At 43.0% G+C, this 17,424-nt stretch overlaps 1 protein-coding gene across 1 annotated transcript in view; it reads left to right on the top strand.

Moving 5' to 3' along the window:
- Positions 1–14,153: 14,153 nt before the first annotated feature.
- The window catches only part of card19 (caspase recruitment domain family, member 19), a 29,517-nt gene continuing 26,246 nt past the window's right edge, over positions 14,154–17,424 (top strand). Inside the window, exon 1 of the mRNA XM_063068115.1 lies at positions 14,154–14,722. Within this exon, the coding sequence (XP_062924185.1) occupies positions 14,716–14,722 (7 nt within the window). The 5' untranslated portion in view covers positions 14,154–14,715. The remainder of the gene's footprint in view (positions 14,723–17,424) is intronic.

Here is a 17,424-nt window from a genome sequence, read left to right on the forward strand (position 1 = left end):
TGGAATTAAAATGTGTGGCCACTGGGAGATCCTGCTTTCTCTGGTGGACAGAGTGTAGGTGTTCAGCAAAATGATCTCCCAGTCTGCGTTGGGTCTTGCCAATATATAGAAGGCCACATCGGGAGCACTGGACGCAGTGTATCACCCCAGCCGACTCACAGGTGAAGTGTCACGTCACCTGGAAGGACTGTTTGGGGCCCTGAATGGTGGTAAGGGAGGAAGTGTAAGGGGGGCATGTGTAGCACTTGTTCCACTTACAAGGATAAGTGCCAGGAGGGAGATTAGTGGGGAGGGATGGGGGGGACAAATGGACAAGGGAGTCGCGTAGGTTCAAAATAACATTTTCCGTAGTTCTTTCTGCAATATATTGAACTGGAAAACCATCTTGTATATATTCCACAAATTTAAAATCAACATAAATACAGCTAATTTAACCTGTCCAATATTTAGTTTAAATTCCCCATGATCACTGTATGAACTTGGTTGAATGAAATAATTTCCTGGTTAATGCTGTGCCCAATATTATAGCCACTATCTGGTGGCTAGAAAAAAAACTTACACAAATGTCTTCCGCTGTTTGTTTTTATTAGCTTCCCCAAAACTGGTTCTAAGTGCGCGTCATGGATTGAGGTCCTCCTTTAGTCACAGTTGACCATGGACACTGCCCCGTTCTGTCTACATATGCAAGCCAGGGCAGTGTGATAATGCTGTGGCAAATCATTGCTGACTGTTATGGTGATCTCATTCGTTACTAATAGTGCTACTTCATCCCTTCCCCTTTTCCTTTTTCCCTTCCTCTTAAATGTAGAATACCTTGAACATACAGCTCCCAGGTTTGGTCACCATGCGCACATTTTCTGAAATGGCAATTAGTTCATATCTGTTTTCCAGATTATTTGTCCAAATAAATCATTTACCTTGTTGCTATGTGCATTTAATTACCTTTAATGTCTGCACTTTTTATCCTGTAAATACTTCCTTGCATTATGACCCCTATTGATCTTTGCCTATGTTTCCTCTGCCTATTTCTTCTCTGACTTTCACTTCCTGTTTTGCTTCTCTCCTTCCTGAATTCCTGCTGTGGTTACCATTCCTCTACCTGACAGGTTGAAACCTCCCCCAACTGTGAGAGTGAGCTGACCTCACTTCTGGTAAAAACCATGCTTCATTGTGAAACTAGTTGACAGTGGCCATTTAACCAACGCCTGTAAATCCTTTGTGCTGGGTAAGTAAAGGAAACCACAAAAGATTATTTTGAAAGGGACCGAGCTAATAAACCCCAACTGGCCACTTCCTCAAAACTGATCTGATTCTCTCATAACTTTTAAATAATTATAATCGCTTTCATAAACTATCTTATTCAGTTAATCTAAACCAGTGAGTACAGCTCCTGTGACCTAGTTTGAATTCTTAACTCCAGGTCCTGCAGTTCGTTGCTGATATTATACATTGCATTGGTGTTCAAATTATCTATTCCACTAATAATCTTTAATAGTCTGAATAATATCTCCTATAAGCCTTGCTAAAATATGGCATGGATAATGGAATGCAATGTCAGTTGTGATTATACTAGATACTTTTACGAACTTATGTCTTTGAAATTAATGCTCTAACTTTCTGTTTGTCTCCTTCTTCCCCGATGCTTTAATTTCATTTCATTCTTCCTCTGTGACCATTCAGGATTCTTCAAAATCATTAAGAGAAGGATTAACATCATAGATGTACTAATCTATATTATTTGACATAATAGAACTTTTGGGGGATTTATTGGCCTATTTCCTGTAAAAATATAATAGATATGATTAACAATTCCTGACATTCAACTTCCCTCCCCTTATTGCACGTTTACTGTATCTTGTTTTACTTTGAAAATCACAGCTTCATACCTTAAGGGCATTGGCATAGAAATTAGATCATGCAGCACCTACTTTCCACATAAATGATCAAAGTTAGTTTTTAGCATGCCTATTTCATGCTGTGTAAGTATGTACAAAATTCTTAGTCACCCTAGATTTTTTATATAAATTTTGTTTTACAAACATAGATGTTTATTTTTTGTCTTCTGCAGTTGCGTGTTAGTAGACAAGAGCAAGTTTTAGATTTCCCAAAGTTCATTTTCCAAAATATTTATTTTTCCAGGAAATTTCTTTGTACAGGTGTCCCCCGCTTTTCAAACGTTCGCTTTACGAAACCTCACTGTTACGAAAGACCTACATTAGTACCCTGTTTTCGCTTTCAGAAGGTGTTTTCACTGTTACGAAAAAAAAGCAGCGCGCGATAAAAGGCAGCGCGTGCCCCGAGCAGCCGTTAGCAAGCTGAGTTCTATGGTGTCCGAAAAGCCTAAAAGAGCTCATAAGGGTATTATACTTAGCGTAAAACTAGACATAATTAAGCGTTTTGATCGTGGTGAACGAAGTAAGGACAAAGTAAGTTTGGCTTGTGGAAGCTGACGAACATGATGTTGAAAAGGTTTTGACATCCCATGACCAAGAACTGATAGATGAAGAGCTGATGCAATTGGAAGAGGAAAGGATAACAATCGAAACCGAATGCAGTAGTGAAATGAACGTGAAGCAACTGTGTGACATTTTCACTGCAATGATAAGTACAACTTTAATTTTGAAAGGGTACGTAGGCTTAGGAGATATTTGCAGCATGGTTTGAGTCCTTACGAAGAACTGTGTGATAGAAAAATGCGCGAGGCTCAGCAGTCAAGCAAGCCTTCCACATCAGCCACAGCAGACGACGAACCTTGATCTTCGACATCGAGGCGGGCAGTCATAGGAGATGAGCTGCCTGCTCTAATGTAAATAGACGACGAGATGACACCCCAGCGTCCCACCACCCCAACACCCAGGCCGCGGACAGATACTGTACCAATTTGAGGAGAATGCAGCAGTAGCTGGGAGGCACACAGCACATCTTTAAGAAAAAAGCCAAAATAAACATGCAAATTATTCAGGTGCCGCCCCACACTTAAATGTTGGCCCAGATCAAAGGCAATACAATCAGCAATCGGCACTGAACTGGGCCAACAATTACGTGCTGGGCAGCACCTAATTAATTAGCATGTTTATTTCGGCTTTTTTCTTAATGATGTGCTGGATGCCTCCCGGCTACCGCTGGACCCCTGCATGTTTCACGGTTCGGTATCTGTTGGTGGCCTGGAGGGTGGGGCCCACTGCACCAACCTGCGACGACTCAGTCTAATGCACCATCATCAGTGTGCTCGACGCTGTCCTGATTCCGGTAAGTGATACTACACTGTACATACATTATTTCTACTTTATATCGGCTGTGTATTTTTACATGTTATTTGGTATGATTTGGCAGCTTCATAGCTTAAAGGTTACTGGAGAGCGCTTGCGCCGTGTTTTGGCCGACGGCGCTTGCGTGAGATTTTCGCCACGGAGAACAGTTCAGGAATGATTGTGGAAAAGTATTTCTAGCTTATATAGGCTGTGTATTTATCATATCATTCCTGCTTTTACTATGTGTTACTGTTATTTTAGGTTTTATGTGTTATTTGGCATGATTTGGTAGGTTATTTTTGGGTCTGCGAACGCTCACAAAATTTTCCCATATAAATAAATGGTAATTGCTTCTTCGCTTTACGCCATTTCAGCTTATGAACCGTTTCATAGGAACGCTCTACCTTCGGATGGCGGGGGAAACCTGGTATTTCATTAAAGAAAGTAACATATTAAGTACCAGACCACTTTTCATATAAAAACGTGATTTCTTTGTACGTTAGGTATATAGCCCAGTGCATGATTAAACAAAGTAACAAACAAGACGTCAATGATCGATAACATAATGAGTTGAATGAACTAAATTGATTAACTGAAACAGAAAAGGGTGTAAAAGGAATCAAACAGGGCGAAGGACAGCTAAACTAAAAGGTGGGAGATGGAATAACTTAACCTTCAAATCATCAATTCTTATGCCATGGCAAGAGTGACAAGACACCAGATGGTTACCCTGCATCAGCAAGGTCCTCACCAAGCAGAAATTTCGTGGCAGACAAGAGTTTCAAGATGTGCTGTCCAAGCTCTACTGAAGGCACACAAAGAAACAGGTGAGGTTGAAGACCAGACACACGGTGGTCAGCCTTGGAAAATGAGTGTGGCAGATGAGAGATACAGTACATCAAACTGGCATCCATTCTAAATTGGAAGAGGTCCAGCACTGTTATTAGCTCTGAACTCACTTAAACCTCTGGAACCCAAGAACACCCCTCTACAGTCCTTTAAAGTCTTGTCAGAAGTAGTCTTCATGGAAGAGTTGCTGCCAAAACACCATTCCTCCAAAGTGGAAACAAAGTCAAGTGACTTACCTACACACAAAAACACAAGGACTGGGGTGCTGAATAATGCCAGCAAGTGCTCTGGATTAGAATAAATGGGGGGGGGGGGAAGGGTTGATGCTGCTTGTTTGTGGTTGGGGGAGGGGCTTTGGTGTTCTTACATTTTTTTCTGTCATTCATTCTTCAGGGTTTTTCTTCTGTTTCGAGGATGTCTGTGGAGAGTAAGAATTTCAGGTTGTATGTTGTATACATTCTCTGATATTAAATGGAGCCACTGAACCATTGGTTGTTCCTGTGGATTAATGTCACATATTTATGCTCTGTATCATTCTAAAAGCTGACATTGCAATCCTATGACCAACAGTATATCATTATAGCTGCCCCAGTTTTCAGTGATGGCAAGGGCCTCATGCTGAAAGGAGAATTCTTGCCAATGAACACTGACTTAATTGAAACTGCAGTATATGAATTGATATTAGGATTTAGGCTAATAAGCCAACAGTCAGTTTATTTAACTAAGCTCAAAAATATGAAAAAAAATCACTGGATCCCTTGAAATTTTTGCTTATATGACAAAATCCTACCAAGACATTAAGTAGCATCAGATCCTCAGACGAAGACATATTGTTAACAGCTGGATTTAGTTAACCACAGATAAATGTTCAGCTCGAGGCTCCTGGGCTGTTCCTGTGAGTTCATCGTTATAATCCTGTCTAGAGTTTTGAGCTCGTAATCCCTGCTGACATGCCTTCGTAGTACTGTTTGCTTTCAGATGGGATGTTAAATCAAATCCTTGTTTCTCTCTCAGTAATATATTAAAGATTCATTGGTTATGGAAGCTGGCCTGTCTTTTCCATGCTGTCCTAGATATCTGTCTCTGCTAACTCTATTTGCTGGTGTTTGGCACATATCCCTTTAATCATTTTCTATCCATGCAGCTGTCCAAATGTCTTTTAAACATTGTAATGTACCTCCCCTTATCACGTCTTCTGGCAGCGTGAAAGATGTGCCACTCAGATTCACTTTAAATCTCTTTTTTCTCACATTAAACCTGCTCCCTCTAGTTTTAAACTCTTCTAGTGTGGAAGAAAAAGACTACCTACACTATCTATACCCCACATGATTTTATAAACTACCATAAGGCCATCTCTCAGCTATCTTTGTTTCAGCCTCATACTAACCAAGCCCTCTTAATTGTATGAATCTCTTCTACCTCCACTCTACACTCAATCACATCTTTCCGGTAGCGTGGCAACAGGACTGCATAGGGCAGTCTAACCAGGTTGTACAGCTGTGACATGACATTCCCAAGGCATTATTCTGAAGAAGAGCGAAAGAGTTATTCCTGATGCACTGACTGTTATTTATCTTCAGACAAATGCACCAATAAACAGATTATTTCATCATAATCACTTTGCTTTTTATGAGAGTTTACACAGTGCAAATTGAAGATTGAGGCCTCATTTCTTCTTCTCCTTATGGTCAATGGGCAGGAGGTATAGGAGCCTGAAGACCAACAGACAACGATTTAGAAACACCTTCTCCTCTGCAAACACAGAAGAATCGTCAGATGATGAAAATCCAAAGCAAGGCACACAAAACGCTGGAGGACATTCCCTCCTTTAAGGGATGGGGTCCCCTTCCTCCAACTTTGACGCTGCCCTCACCCACATCTCCTCCATTTCCTGGTCATCCACACTCACCCAACTTCCCGCCATCTAAACATGAATAGAGTTCCTCTTTTCCTTACTTGCCACCCCATGAGCCTCTGCATCCAGTACATCATTCTCCACAACTTTCACCATCTACAACGGGATCCTATCACCAAAAACATCTTTACCCCCCACCAACTTTCTGCATTCCCCACTAATCTCCCTTTCTTGGCACGTATCCCTACAAGCAACAGAAATGCTACACCTGCCCATTCATCCCCTCCTCCACCTCAATTCAGAGCCCCTATTAGTCCTTCCAGGTGAGGCAACACTTTAGCTTTGAATCTGTTGGGGTCGTTTACTGTATCCGGTGCTCCCAATGTTGCCTCCCCTACATTGGTGAAAGCTGACATAAATTGGGGAACTGCTTTGTGGAGCACCTTTGCTCCATCTGAAGCAAGCGGAATTTCCTGGCGGCCAACCATTTTATTTCCTATCCCCATTCCTGTTCCAACACGTTGATCCACGGCCTCCTCTTTTGCCACTATGAGGCCACTCTCAGAGTGGAGGAGCAACACCTCATATTTTGACTAAGTAGCCTCCAACCTCATAGCTTCAATATCAATTTCTCCTTCTGGTAATTTTCTTTTGCTCCCCTTTTGCTCTTCTTCTATTCCCCACTCTGGCCTCTTATCTCTTCTCCTCACCTGTTTTTCATCCCACCCCTCTGTCCCCCTCCTCCTTCCCTTTCTTCCATGGTTCGCTCTCCTGTCCTGTCAGATTCCTTCTTCTCCTGCCCTTTCACGAACAACAAAGTCTGCAGATGCTGGAAATCCGAGCAACACACCAAAATGCTGGAGGAATTTGGCCTGCTGAGTTCCTCCAGCAATCTCTGTATGTTTCTCTAGCCCTTTGCCTTTTCTACCTATCACCTCTTAGCTGCTTACATCATCAGAAGTGAGACATCAGACACTGATGTTTTTGAACAGAGTAGCGCAGTAGCTATTAAATTGAAATCTTCCTTTACAAAAGTGTGGGCATGTGACCAAGGGGTTAAGACATTGGACTAGCGACCCGAAGGTCATGGGTTCGAGCCCCAGCCGAGGCAACACGTGTTGTGTCCTTGAGCAAGGCCATTAATCACACGTTGCTGTGCAACGGCACTGGTGCCAAGCTGTATGGGTCCTAATGCCTTTCCCTTGGACAACATCGGTGTCGTGGAGAGGGGAGACTTGCAGCATGGGCAACTGCTGGTCTTCCATAGAACCTTGCCCAGGCCTGCACCCTGGAGAGTGAAGACTTTCCAGGCGCAGATCCATGGTCTCGCAAGACTAACGGATGCCTTTACAAAAAAAAATGTTTCCCATTTTATTCCATTATTACTACAAGAGTTCTTAGTTAACTGTAAGTGTGTTTTAGCACACCCTGAAAGAAACATACTATATAAATAAGGGTCCTTTTGTCTCCAACTCTCAGCTCATTCATTAAGGCATCTACATCAATCACTCCACACCCACCCCCGAAACACACACACACACAATATCCTTTACATTGCCTTGTGTTGGAACCTAGAAACCTGTATGGAACAATTTTTAAATAACAGCAGCTAAAAGGCAAAGGCAAAGAGATTTCAGCCATCCTGCTCACCATGAAGAACACAGCACCAATGGCATTCAAAAAGTTTAAAATCAACATCAATTAAAATACCTTTTCATGAATAAATGCCTACATTGCAATGGTATTGGGATGGATGGCATCCATTAGTCTCGTGAGACCATAATCTGCGCTTGGAAAGTCTTGCTTCAGTCTCTCCAGGGCGCAGGCTTGGGCAAGGTTGTATGGAAGACCGGCAGTTACCCATGCAGCAAGTCTCCCCTCTCTACGCCTCTGATGTTGTCCAAGGGAAGGGCAAGGGCCGATAAAGCTTGGCACCAGTGACATTGCAGGAGTTGCCAGAGCGAGGTTGAAAGCAATGTCAGACTGCCTTAGGGACTCCAGCTCCGAATTTGTCCTCAGGGTTTACTCCCTAGGCCTTTCCCATCAGTGGGTATGGCCACAAGGCAGCGGAGGTTTGAAATCAGAGTTTTCCCTCTCTTAGATGGACTGCCTTCCCAGGCTGACGAGCTCCATCTACCCGAAGCACTGGTTTTAAGGCGCCAGGACCCGCCTTTGCCCCTTCTCCTGTCAGTAGGAACAGTTCCGCCGGGCTTGGAGGCTAAGCCACACGGCAAGGCCAGGAGTTAGACTTTGTTGTCAGAGGCTATTTGAGGCGCATGCTGTGAGGAGCACTTTTAGGTATTGGGAAAGATCAGGAATATTAAAGTGAGGCATAAATAGCCACAAATCTAGTGATTTATTAAAGTACAGTGGCATCAAAAAACATGTCCAAAGATTTCTACAATGACAAACTTATAGTGGAGATCTGCTCCTTTCACTATTAACCATCCGGGTGAAGTCTGTGTAAAGTTATTGAAAATTGCATGAGGTTCAAATTAAGTCTCATAAAATGCCCTGAGATCATAACTGGTGTGTTGCCCCTTGCTCCCTTCAAAATCTGTGTACCAACTTAACAAATAAAAACACAGTTTGCTTCTTGATGAATCCATATTTATAAAACTATTTTAAAACAACTTGTTTATTGTTTCTTCAACAAACAGAAGAGCCTGATTGATGATGTCAGAGCGTCCTTCAAGAAGGTGAATCCTTTCACAGCTGCAGGCCCCGATAGTGTACCTGCCTGGGAACTTGAATGAACTTGCTAAGTGTTCTAGGATACCTTCAAATTCTCTGCTGCAATCTGAGGTTCAAAAAAGGCAATGTGTGTGCAGACATTTCTAACTTCTCCCTGGTGCTGGTTGTGGTTCTATCCTGCTTTAAAAAGACCAATATCATCCTAGTACCCAAGAGAAACAATATAATGGGCCTTAATGACTACTGTCCAATGGCTCTAATATCTACCATCATGAAGCGCTTTAAGATGGTGATCAGGGGATGCTTCAACTCTACCTCTCTAGGCAACCTCGACCCACTACCATTTGGAGCGGTCTGTGGAAGGCACCATCTCCCTGGCCCTATGCTCATCAATGGAGCATTTGGACAGTAATGACAGCTGAGTCAGATGATTGTTCATTGGCTATAGTTCTGCCTTCAACTTCCTCAGCAGGCTAAAGAAATTTGGCATATTCCCATCACCTCTTACACTCTACCTTGTTTAGACCTTAACATAGAACAGTACAGCACAGCATCAGGTCCTTTGGCCCGTAATGTTGTGCTGAATCAGCTAGAGAGTAAATCAACGCCCCCCCCGTAAAAAAAACGAATCCATCTCTCTCCATCTTCCTCACATTCATGTGCCTATCTAAACGTTTCTTAAAAGCCTCTAATGTTTTTGCCTCTACCATCATGCCAGGCAGCAACCACTCTCTGAGTAAAAACCTGACCCTTCACATCCCCTTTAAACCTACCCCTCTCACTTTCAAAGCATGCCTTCTGGTATTAGACATTTCTACCCTGAGAAAAAGATACTCCTTGTTTACTCTATCTATGCCTCTCATAATCTTGTGAATCTCTATCAGATCTCTCCTCAGCATCCACTGCTCCAAAGAAACCAACCCATTTGTCTACCCTCTCATGATAGCACATGCCCTCTAAACAGGCAGCATTCAGTAAACCACTTCTGCACCCTCTCCAAAGCCTCAACATCCTTCCTATAGTGGGGCAACTAGAACTGCATACAATACTCCAGATGTGGCCTAACCAGAATTTTATAAAGTTGCAGCATAAACTCTCAACTTTTGAACTCAATGCCTTGAAAAATAAAAGCAAGCATTCCATAAGCCTTCTTAACCACCCTATCGACCTGTGTAGCCACCATCAAGAAGCTACGAACATGGATCCCAAGATCTCTCTGTTCAGCAACACTGTTAGGGATCTTGCCCTTAATAGTGCTCTGTCTTCATGCATTTGCTCTACCGAGGTGGGTAGAGCTGGGTTAACACCTGGGTTAAACTCCATCTGCCATTTCTCTGCAATTCTGCAACTGATCTATATTGTGCTGTATTTTTCCAGTCTTCTGCATTATCTACAACTCTACCAATCTTTGTATCATCCACAAATTTACTAACCCACCCATTTTCATCCAGGTCATTTATATAAACCTCAAACTGCAGCAGTCCCAGCAGAGATCCCTGCAGAACATCTCTAATTACAGACCTGAGTAAGTCCCTTCAACCACTATTCTCCATCTTCTATGCGCAAGCCAGTTCTGAACCAGGAGCACATTCGCTGCGGACCCCATACATCTTAAATCTTCTGGATTGACCTCCCATGAGGGACTCCGTCAAATGCCTAACTAAAATATCCACTGCCCTACCCTCATCATTCTCTCTCATCACTTTGTCAAAAAACTGAATCAAGTTGGTAAGACATGACCTGCCACACACAAAGCCATGCTGCCTCTCACTAATTAGGCCATGAGTTTCCAAATGATCATATATCCTATCCCTAAGAATTTTCTCCAGCACTTTATTGTTTACAAGCACTGTATTTTTTGGCAATGTTTACACTTTATTCTGCATTGTTATTGTTTATTGTAGCTCAATATGACCTGTAATGATTTGATCAGTATGAACAGTATGCAAGACACGTTTTTCACTGTATATACCAAAACCAATGATCTGCCTCAATGACTGTCACCAGTAGCACTCACATCTATTATAATGAAGTGCTTTGAGAGGATGATCATGGCTAGAATTAATTCCTGCCTGAGCATCATCCTGTTCCCAAAGCAGTTTGCCTGCTGCTACAACAGGTCTATACAGGCGTATTTGCTTTAGAGAACATACGTCTATTTCTTAGCCCATAACCTTATTTATTTTTTTACTGGGGCACGGGCTGCTGCCAGTTGCTTACTAGAGTCCTCTGTCCTGGGCCAGGCTTTCAAGAGTCCCCAGATGTAGCCCATCTTCGAAGATCTCTCCTCTTCCAGAGATGGAGACTTTAGAGCTTCTGTCGTCATTTCTGTAGCTCTGGGTTTTTACAGGATGGGTTTACCAGCCCCATGTCCAAACCCCTTCCTTATGTAGCTGGACTTGGGACCATCCATGCCAGAGTTCATTGATTACAGTTCTGCATTCAACACAATCACCCCCTCAGTACTAATCACCAGGTTTCAAAACCTGACCAATGTATCTCCCGCCACAAAAGAAAGCTTGACTTCTTTACTGGGAGACCACAAATGGTATTAGCATCTCCTCTTCACTGCCTACAAACACAGATGCACCTTAAGAATCTGTGCTTAGCCTATTGCTCTACACTATCTACATTTATGTCTGTGTGGCTAAGCACGGCTCAAATGCCATCTATAAATTTACCGATAACGCCACTGTCGTTGGTAGAATCTGAGATGGTGAGAAGGAGGCTTACAGGAGTGAAATAGATCAGCTATTTGAGAGATGACGCAACAACAACATTGCACTCAGTGTTAGCAAGAGTAGGGAAAGATTGTGGACTTCCAGAGGAGAAAATTGGGAGAGCAAACACCAGCCCTCATTAAGGGTCAGCAGTGGAAAGAGTGGGCATCAAAATCTTGAAGGATGAATCCTGGACCCAACACTCTGGTGCAATCACAAAGGCGGAATGCCAGCATCTCCTCTTCCTGAGGAGTTTGAAGAGATTCAGCATGTCACTGAAAATTCCTACAAATTTCTAAAAATGCATGGCTGGTTGCACCACAGCCTGGTATAGAGACACCAATGCACAAGATTGCAAGAGGCTTCGGAGGATTATAAACTCAGCCAACTCTTACGGGCACAACCCTCCCCACCATCATAGACCTCTTCAATGGGCAGTGTCTCAAGAAGCAGACATACATCGCTACTAGCATGCCCTCTTCTCACTACTAGCATCAGGGAGGAGGTACAGGATCCAGAGACTCACACTCATTGGTTCAGGAACAGCTTCTTCCCCTCCATCATTAGGTTCCTGAATGGTTTGTGAAACCTATGAACACTACCTTATTAGACCTACATGTACACACTTTATTTATGTTTGTAATTTACAGTAATTTTATATCTCTGCACTATACAGCTGCTGCAAAACAATTTCACAACATATAGGTCAGTGATAATGAACCTGATTCTGACTTTCCCTGACCTCACAAAAACAGAATGTGCCTATGCTAGAGGCAGGCAAAGCTCTTATCGCCATTCTTGAAAAATCAGGAATGAAGCTTCAATATTTGCTGTGCGCAGGGACAGGTCATGCATCAGCAGTGACTAGAACAAGCAATGGACTGTCAAGGCATTGAAGGAATCATGTGGGTCACCACATTTGGTTCTGTTAGAATGTGTATGCTATTCTCTTCAACTTGCGTTCATCCACAAGTCAACAAATATGGTTCTACATCAATGACGCACAGCGAAGAACGTGTGTAAATGTCATAAATCATTCCAAACAACCTTGAACCATTAAAGAAGTTTGGCTTTCAATTGAATTGGCAGTATTCAAGATATTTAAGGCTCAAGATGAAACTCCTTTTTAAGCTCAGCAAGGATTGCTACAAGGCAGACACGCTACACTCTTCACATAGTGATGAGAGGAACCACCTGTACATAACTTGGCTAAGGCCCATTCTTAATGATGTGCAAGGAACACTGATCCTGCCAAGTTACTGAATCAGAGGCGTCTGCACCGAAGTCTTGATACCAAATGATAAACACCTGGCTCTATCACCTGCCTTGGCTAATTCTTTTGGGGCTTTAAAGGAAGTAGTGAACCTAACTGAAAGAAAACAAAATTGGACACAAGTATTAATTTTACTCAACAACAGACACAAAATGCTGGATGAGCTCAACAAATCAGGCAGCATCTATGGAGGGCAATAAATAATTGACTTTTTATGCTAACCCTGGAAAGGATCATGACTGAAAAGGAAGGGGGTGGAAGCCAAAATAGGGAGGCAGTGAGGGAAGGAGTGCAAGCTGGCAAGTGATAGGTGAGACCAGATGAGGGGAGAAATGGGGGTGTGGGGAAGTGGGGGGGGGGGAATGAAGCAATTAAGCAAGAAGCTAAGACAGGATAGGTGGATAAAGGGATGAAGAAGAAATCTGATGGGGAGGAGAGTGGACCTTGGAAGAGAGGGAAGGAAGAGAGGAGCCAGAGGGAGGTCATGGGCAGGTGAGAGGGTAACCAGAATGGGGAATAGAAAGGGAGAAGAGGGAGCAGGGAGAGGTTACCAGAAGTTGTAAGTTGATTTTACTGCAGCACTGAGGAATGAATTCCATGAACTCTGTGTTAACCTTAAAGCACAACAACAGATGGCTGTTTGGTTCTAATGAATTTGTTAAGAGCAACAAAGCTAATAATGACATTGTTCTTGTAACTGAGCTTCCAGGGTGCCAAAAGGACAACTGTGCAATTTATAAAGTCAGTAGAGGAATATTCACATTAAATGCATCAGCACCCTTGAAATGACTCTTCTGGGCTAAGTGTGGAAATATTGAGATACTGTGATCTTTTTCTGCCACACTTCAACATTGATATGGATTATGTCTTTAGACATTGGACATCATGAAATCAAATTTAAGAAAGCCTCACTGCCTTAAGTGTAATACATCCTCATACATCTGACATACCTCAGTTGCAGCAGAAAATCATGATGTATAGCCATTCCCTCTCCAACATGACAGGCAGGCCAGCTGCCCATTTCTTCAAAAACAAAGCCTGAGGTAAATCTTTGTCAAAACTTGAGGAGAATGAAGAAGTTTGTTTTGAATTCTAAGAATTGTTAACAGCTTAGTTACAGGTTAGTTTTATTTCACCAGTGCGGGTAAAGATAATCGAAAGAGACATTTAAAACATCTGAAAACAATGAACAATTACAGTTAGATCTTGTAGGACCAATAAACCTACAACAGCAGGAGTTTGATTTTAACCCAGAAATCAACAGACTGACTCCAAAGTCCAAATCACTAACCACTGCTGAGCTATGAAAGTACAATTTATTTTTTAAAGGGGCAACATATAAAAAAAACCTTCCTGTTCACTACTTGGGGACATATAGAGAGTGGTTAAAATTAAGGAAACTGAACTTTGGTTCTTTTCCTATTGTCCTGAGGAGTAAGCAAGACTGCAGAAAACTTGTGAATTAAACAATTTTTTTGTGACTTTATTCCGCTTATTATAATAAAACAACTTTTATTGTAAACGAGCCCCTTTCAGAGGCCTACCCAACGACATTAAGATCAGAAAGCTTCCAGAACATCTGGCTGACATACACCTTAAGATTTATATCGTATACCAGCTGCAAGGTACACGCTATAGGACCAGGCAAGTGGAAGAAATGATATGACATCGCCCCTGCTATTTTAGTCCTTCTGGACGGCTTGGTTTGTGCGTTTCTGCGGTGTGCTCTAAGTGGCCTGATCCCTGTTATCAGAGAATGAGTGTTGGAGGGCCGCACAGAAAACGTTTTACACCAGGTCGGCCTCTAGTGGTTCAGTACTTCAAATACAATGCACACTCCCTCTTCCCTGTGATACACTCATCCACCAATTTTTAAACAAGTTTCTGTTTTTTTGAAATCTGATCTTCACACTTACACACGGAGTCGTGCTTCCTGTGCCCGCTGCGACTCATGGCTGTTGGGCAAGGTCGTGTTTGCTTGCCAAGGCTGTAAGCCGACACCGTGAGGTGGGGCTGCTCCTCGGCAAGAGCAAAGGAAACGCGGAAGTCAGGAGCGGCCGAGCGAGCAGCGCCATGGCAGGTCAGTGCTGGCCCCGGGCTCTGGTGAAGGCTGGAGCTGCCCTCCCCTCTCATACACGAACAAACAGCGAGCGACGCTTCCCCCCCGGGCGCCTCACTTCTTTCTCGCGTACTGCTGGGAGAGGGGATAAGGAAGGGCAAAGATACGAGGGAGGCGAGGAAGAGGGTAGTTGAGATGGTTCGACCTCACCACCTTCAGTACTACTGCTCATTCCCCATCCTCACTTCCCAACTCCGCCCGTCGCTGACTCTTTACGCGCTTTCCCCTCCAGCGTCCCGTTTAACCTTGGCACCGGACAGCCCCGTCATTACCGCGCTCGAGTAGGCGCACATTGCAACACTAGTGTATTGTTTCCTTTGCGTTAAACCTCAACACAGCTGGCTTAGATTTCTGACTAAACTTCTGGCGTACTGCAAAAGCTAATAGTCCGCCCCACCCAGTTCCAGACACGCACTCAACCCACAACGGCAAATAAATGGCAACTCGCGGAGACCCGGCTCGTTTAGACATCCTGACCACATAATGACGTTAGGGACATTTTCGAACAATCGTGTAACGTGAGTGGGTATGTGAACGGAGACAAAAGGAGCTGGAGATTGCTGACCCCCCCCATGTAAAATTCATTCATTCCTTAGACAACTAATTGGTAGTTTCAGTAATGTTTACAAAGGTAAGGAGGGAGACATTGCAGTTGTAAACTAGTGTGGAGAACTTGGTGGAAGGTCTCATGCTATCCATTCGAAGTAGGCTGCCGTGGGTTTATTGAAGAGAGATCAAGTCAACCAGCAGGACTGTAGCTGAGGCAGCAGAGAAAGGATCAGCATGGGTGTGGACCAAGTATGTCCAGAGGGGCAGATAGTCAGACAGTGTATACATATCTTGCAGACCCTTCAGTAGTTGCATAGACACCTGAACAGTAGACTATCTGTTGGATGGAAGCGACCAACAACTCTGATAGAGGCAGATGCCAAGTTTCTAAGCTCACCAGTGGGAGGTGGTGCTTTAGCACTGCTGGCCCACCACCTAGAGGGAGTCTTGATCATAAGTGGACCAAAACTCCTGAAGACAGGTGGCAGATCTACTGATGATCCCACTGGCGATAGCATGGGACAGTTAACATCTTAGTCCACGTGTATTTTTAATTCTAATTCTGTTCTTGCAGCATTTGCCATTTCCACACACTGGGTTAGGACAACCAATCAGTTTTTCACCAGAAATTGGTTTCAACCCATTTAGCAATAGTTTGAAATAATATACAGAAGATGCAGAAAACACTCAGGTAGCATCTGTGGAAAGGGAGGAAGCAATAATTTAAACTGCATATAAAATCTTTTACAAACACCAGAATGTCCACAAGTGCTGGAAAAGCAAAGCAACACCAAAAAAAAAATGCTCTCAGCGGGTCAGGCGGCATCTGTGGAAAAGAATAAACAGTTGACGTTTCAGGTCAAGACCCTGCTTCAGGACTGAGAAGGAAGGGGGGAAATGGCAGAATAAAAAGGTGGGGTGGGGGGTGAAGAGGCTAGCTCGAAGATGATAGGTGAAGCCAGGTGGATGGGAAAGATCAAGGACTGGACAAGAAAGAACCAGATAGGAGAGGAGAGTGGACTGCAGGAGAAAGAGGAGTAGGAGGAGGGGACCTAGGGGGAAATACTAGGCAGGAGAGAAGTAAGAGTGCGGAATAGAGAGGGGGAGATTTGTGCACTGGAAGGAGAAATTGATATTCATGCTATCAGATTGGAGGGTACCCAGATCGAATAGAACCTTTTACACATTGGATGGTAAATAGAAGTAGGAAGCAGTCTGAGTTCAAATTAACAGATTAAAGAACTCCTGAGAGTAACAATATTGGAATTTTCTGAACTAGACTATGTGAGGCATTCCTTATTGCCACTTTTTCCAGTTCTAAAAATGTTACGATGCCATTTGTTGGAATTGGCCTCTGAAGATACATGGAAGTTAATGGTTGGCTGGCAGTGGCTCGTGGTGTTCCCTTAACGTCATTATGGTTGGCTGCCATTGATGGAAATATCTCTTAATGTCATTATGGACTCAAGCAGCGCTTGACGGTTACAGAGATGTGGGAAACGGAACGACCAAGCTGGATTCCCTTTTCCAACAATTTGGAGAGATAATGCTTGCATCACATTGCTTGCATGTCACTCAAAACTCTGGCAAATTTAAAGTGCTGATCATATCCTTGAGCACAGAGAGCAACCAGCTGATCTCTTGAGTATTGCAGTGAAAGTTTGGACTCCTGATGTCATGGCTGAGGATTACTGTGTACAAAAGGACATCAGGGGTCTCACAACAGTACAACGATCTGTCCTCCCAACACACTATCAGAATTACCCTTCAATATTTTTATTAGTTTCTAAATAGAAGAATACAGAGTACAAGAAAGGATATATAAAGGTCGAAAAAAACAACTACCAATTACATTGTATCTATTCATAATAACAATCTCATTACCCTGTACTCATGTAGATTGGTCAAAGTTATATTGAAATATACTAATTTATTACAAAAAAAGAGTGTAACCCCTACCAAGACAGAAGCTTTTTATTAAGGAGGAAAAAAGGTAAAATACCTTCTCGTATCATAGAAATTAATAATAGCCAACATCAAAATTTAAACAACGAATTGAGGGTTTTGAAAGTTTTGAAAATAATTGAGAAAGGGTCCCCACAATGTTTGAAAGT

This window comes from Mobula hypostoma, chromosome 15, assembly GCF_963921235.1.
Source record: "Mobula hypostoma chromosome 15, sMobHyp1.1, whole genome shotgun sequence".
NCBI lineage: Eukaryota > Metazoa > Chordata > Chondrichthyes > Myliobatiformes > Myliobatidae > Mobula > Mobula hypostoma.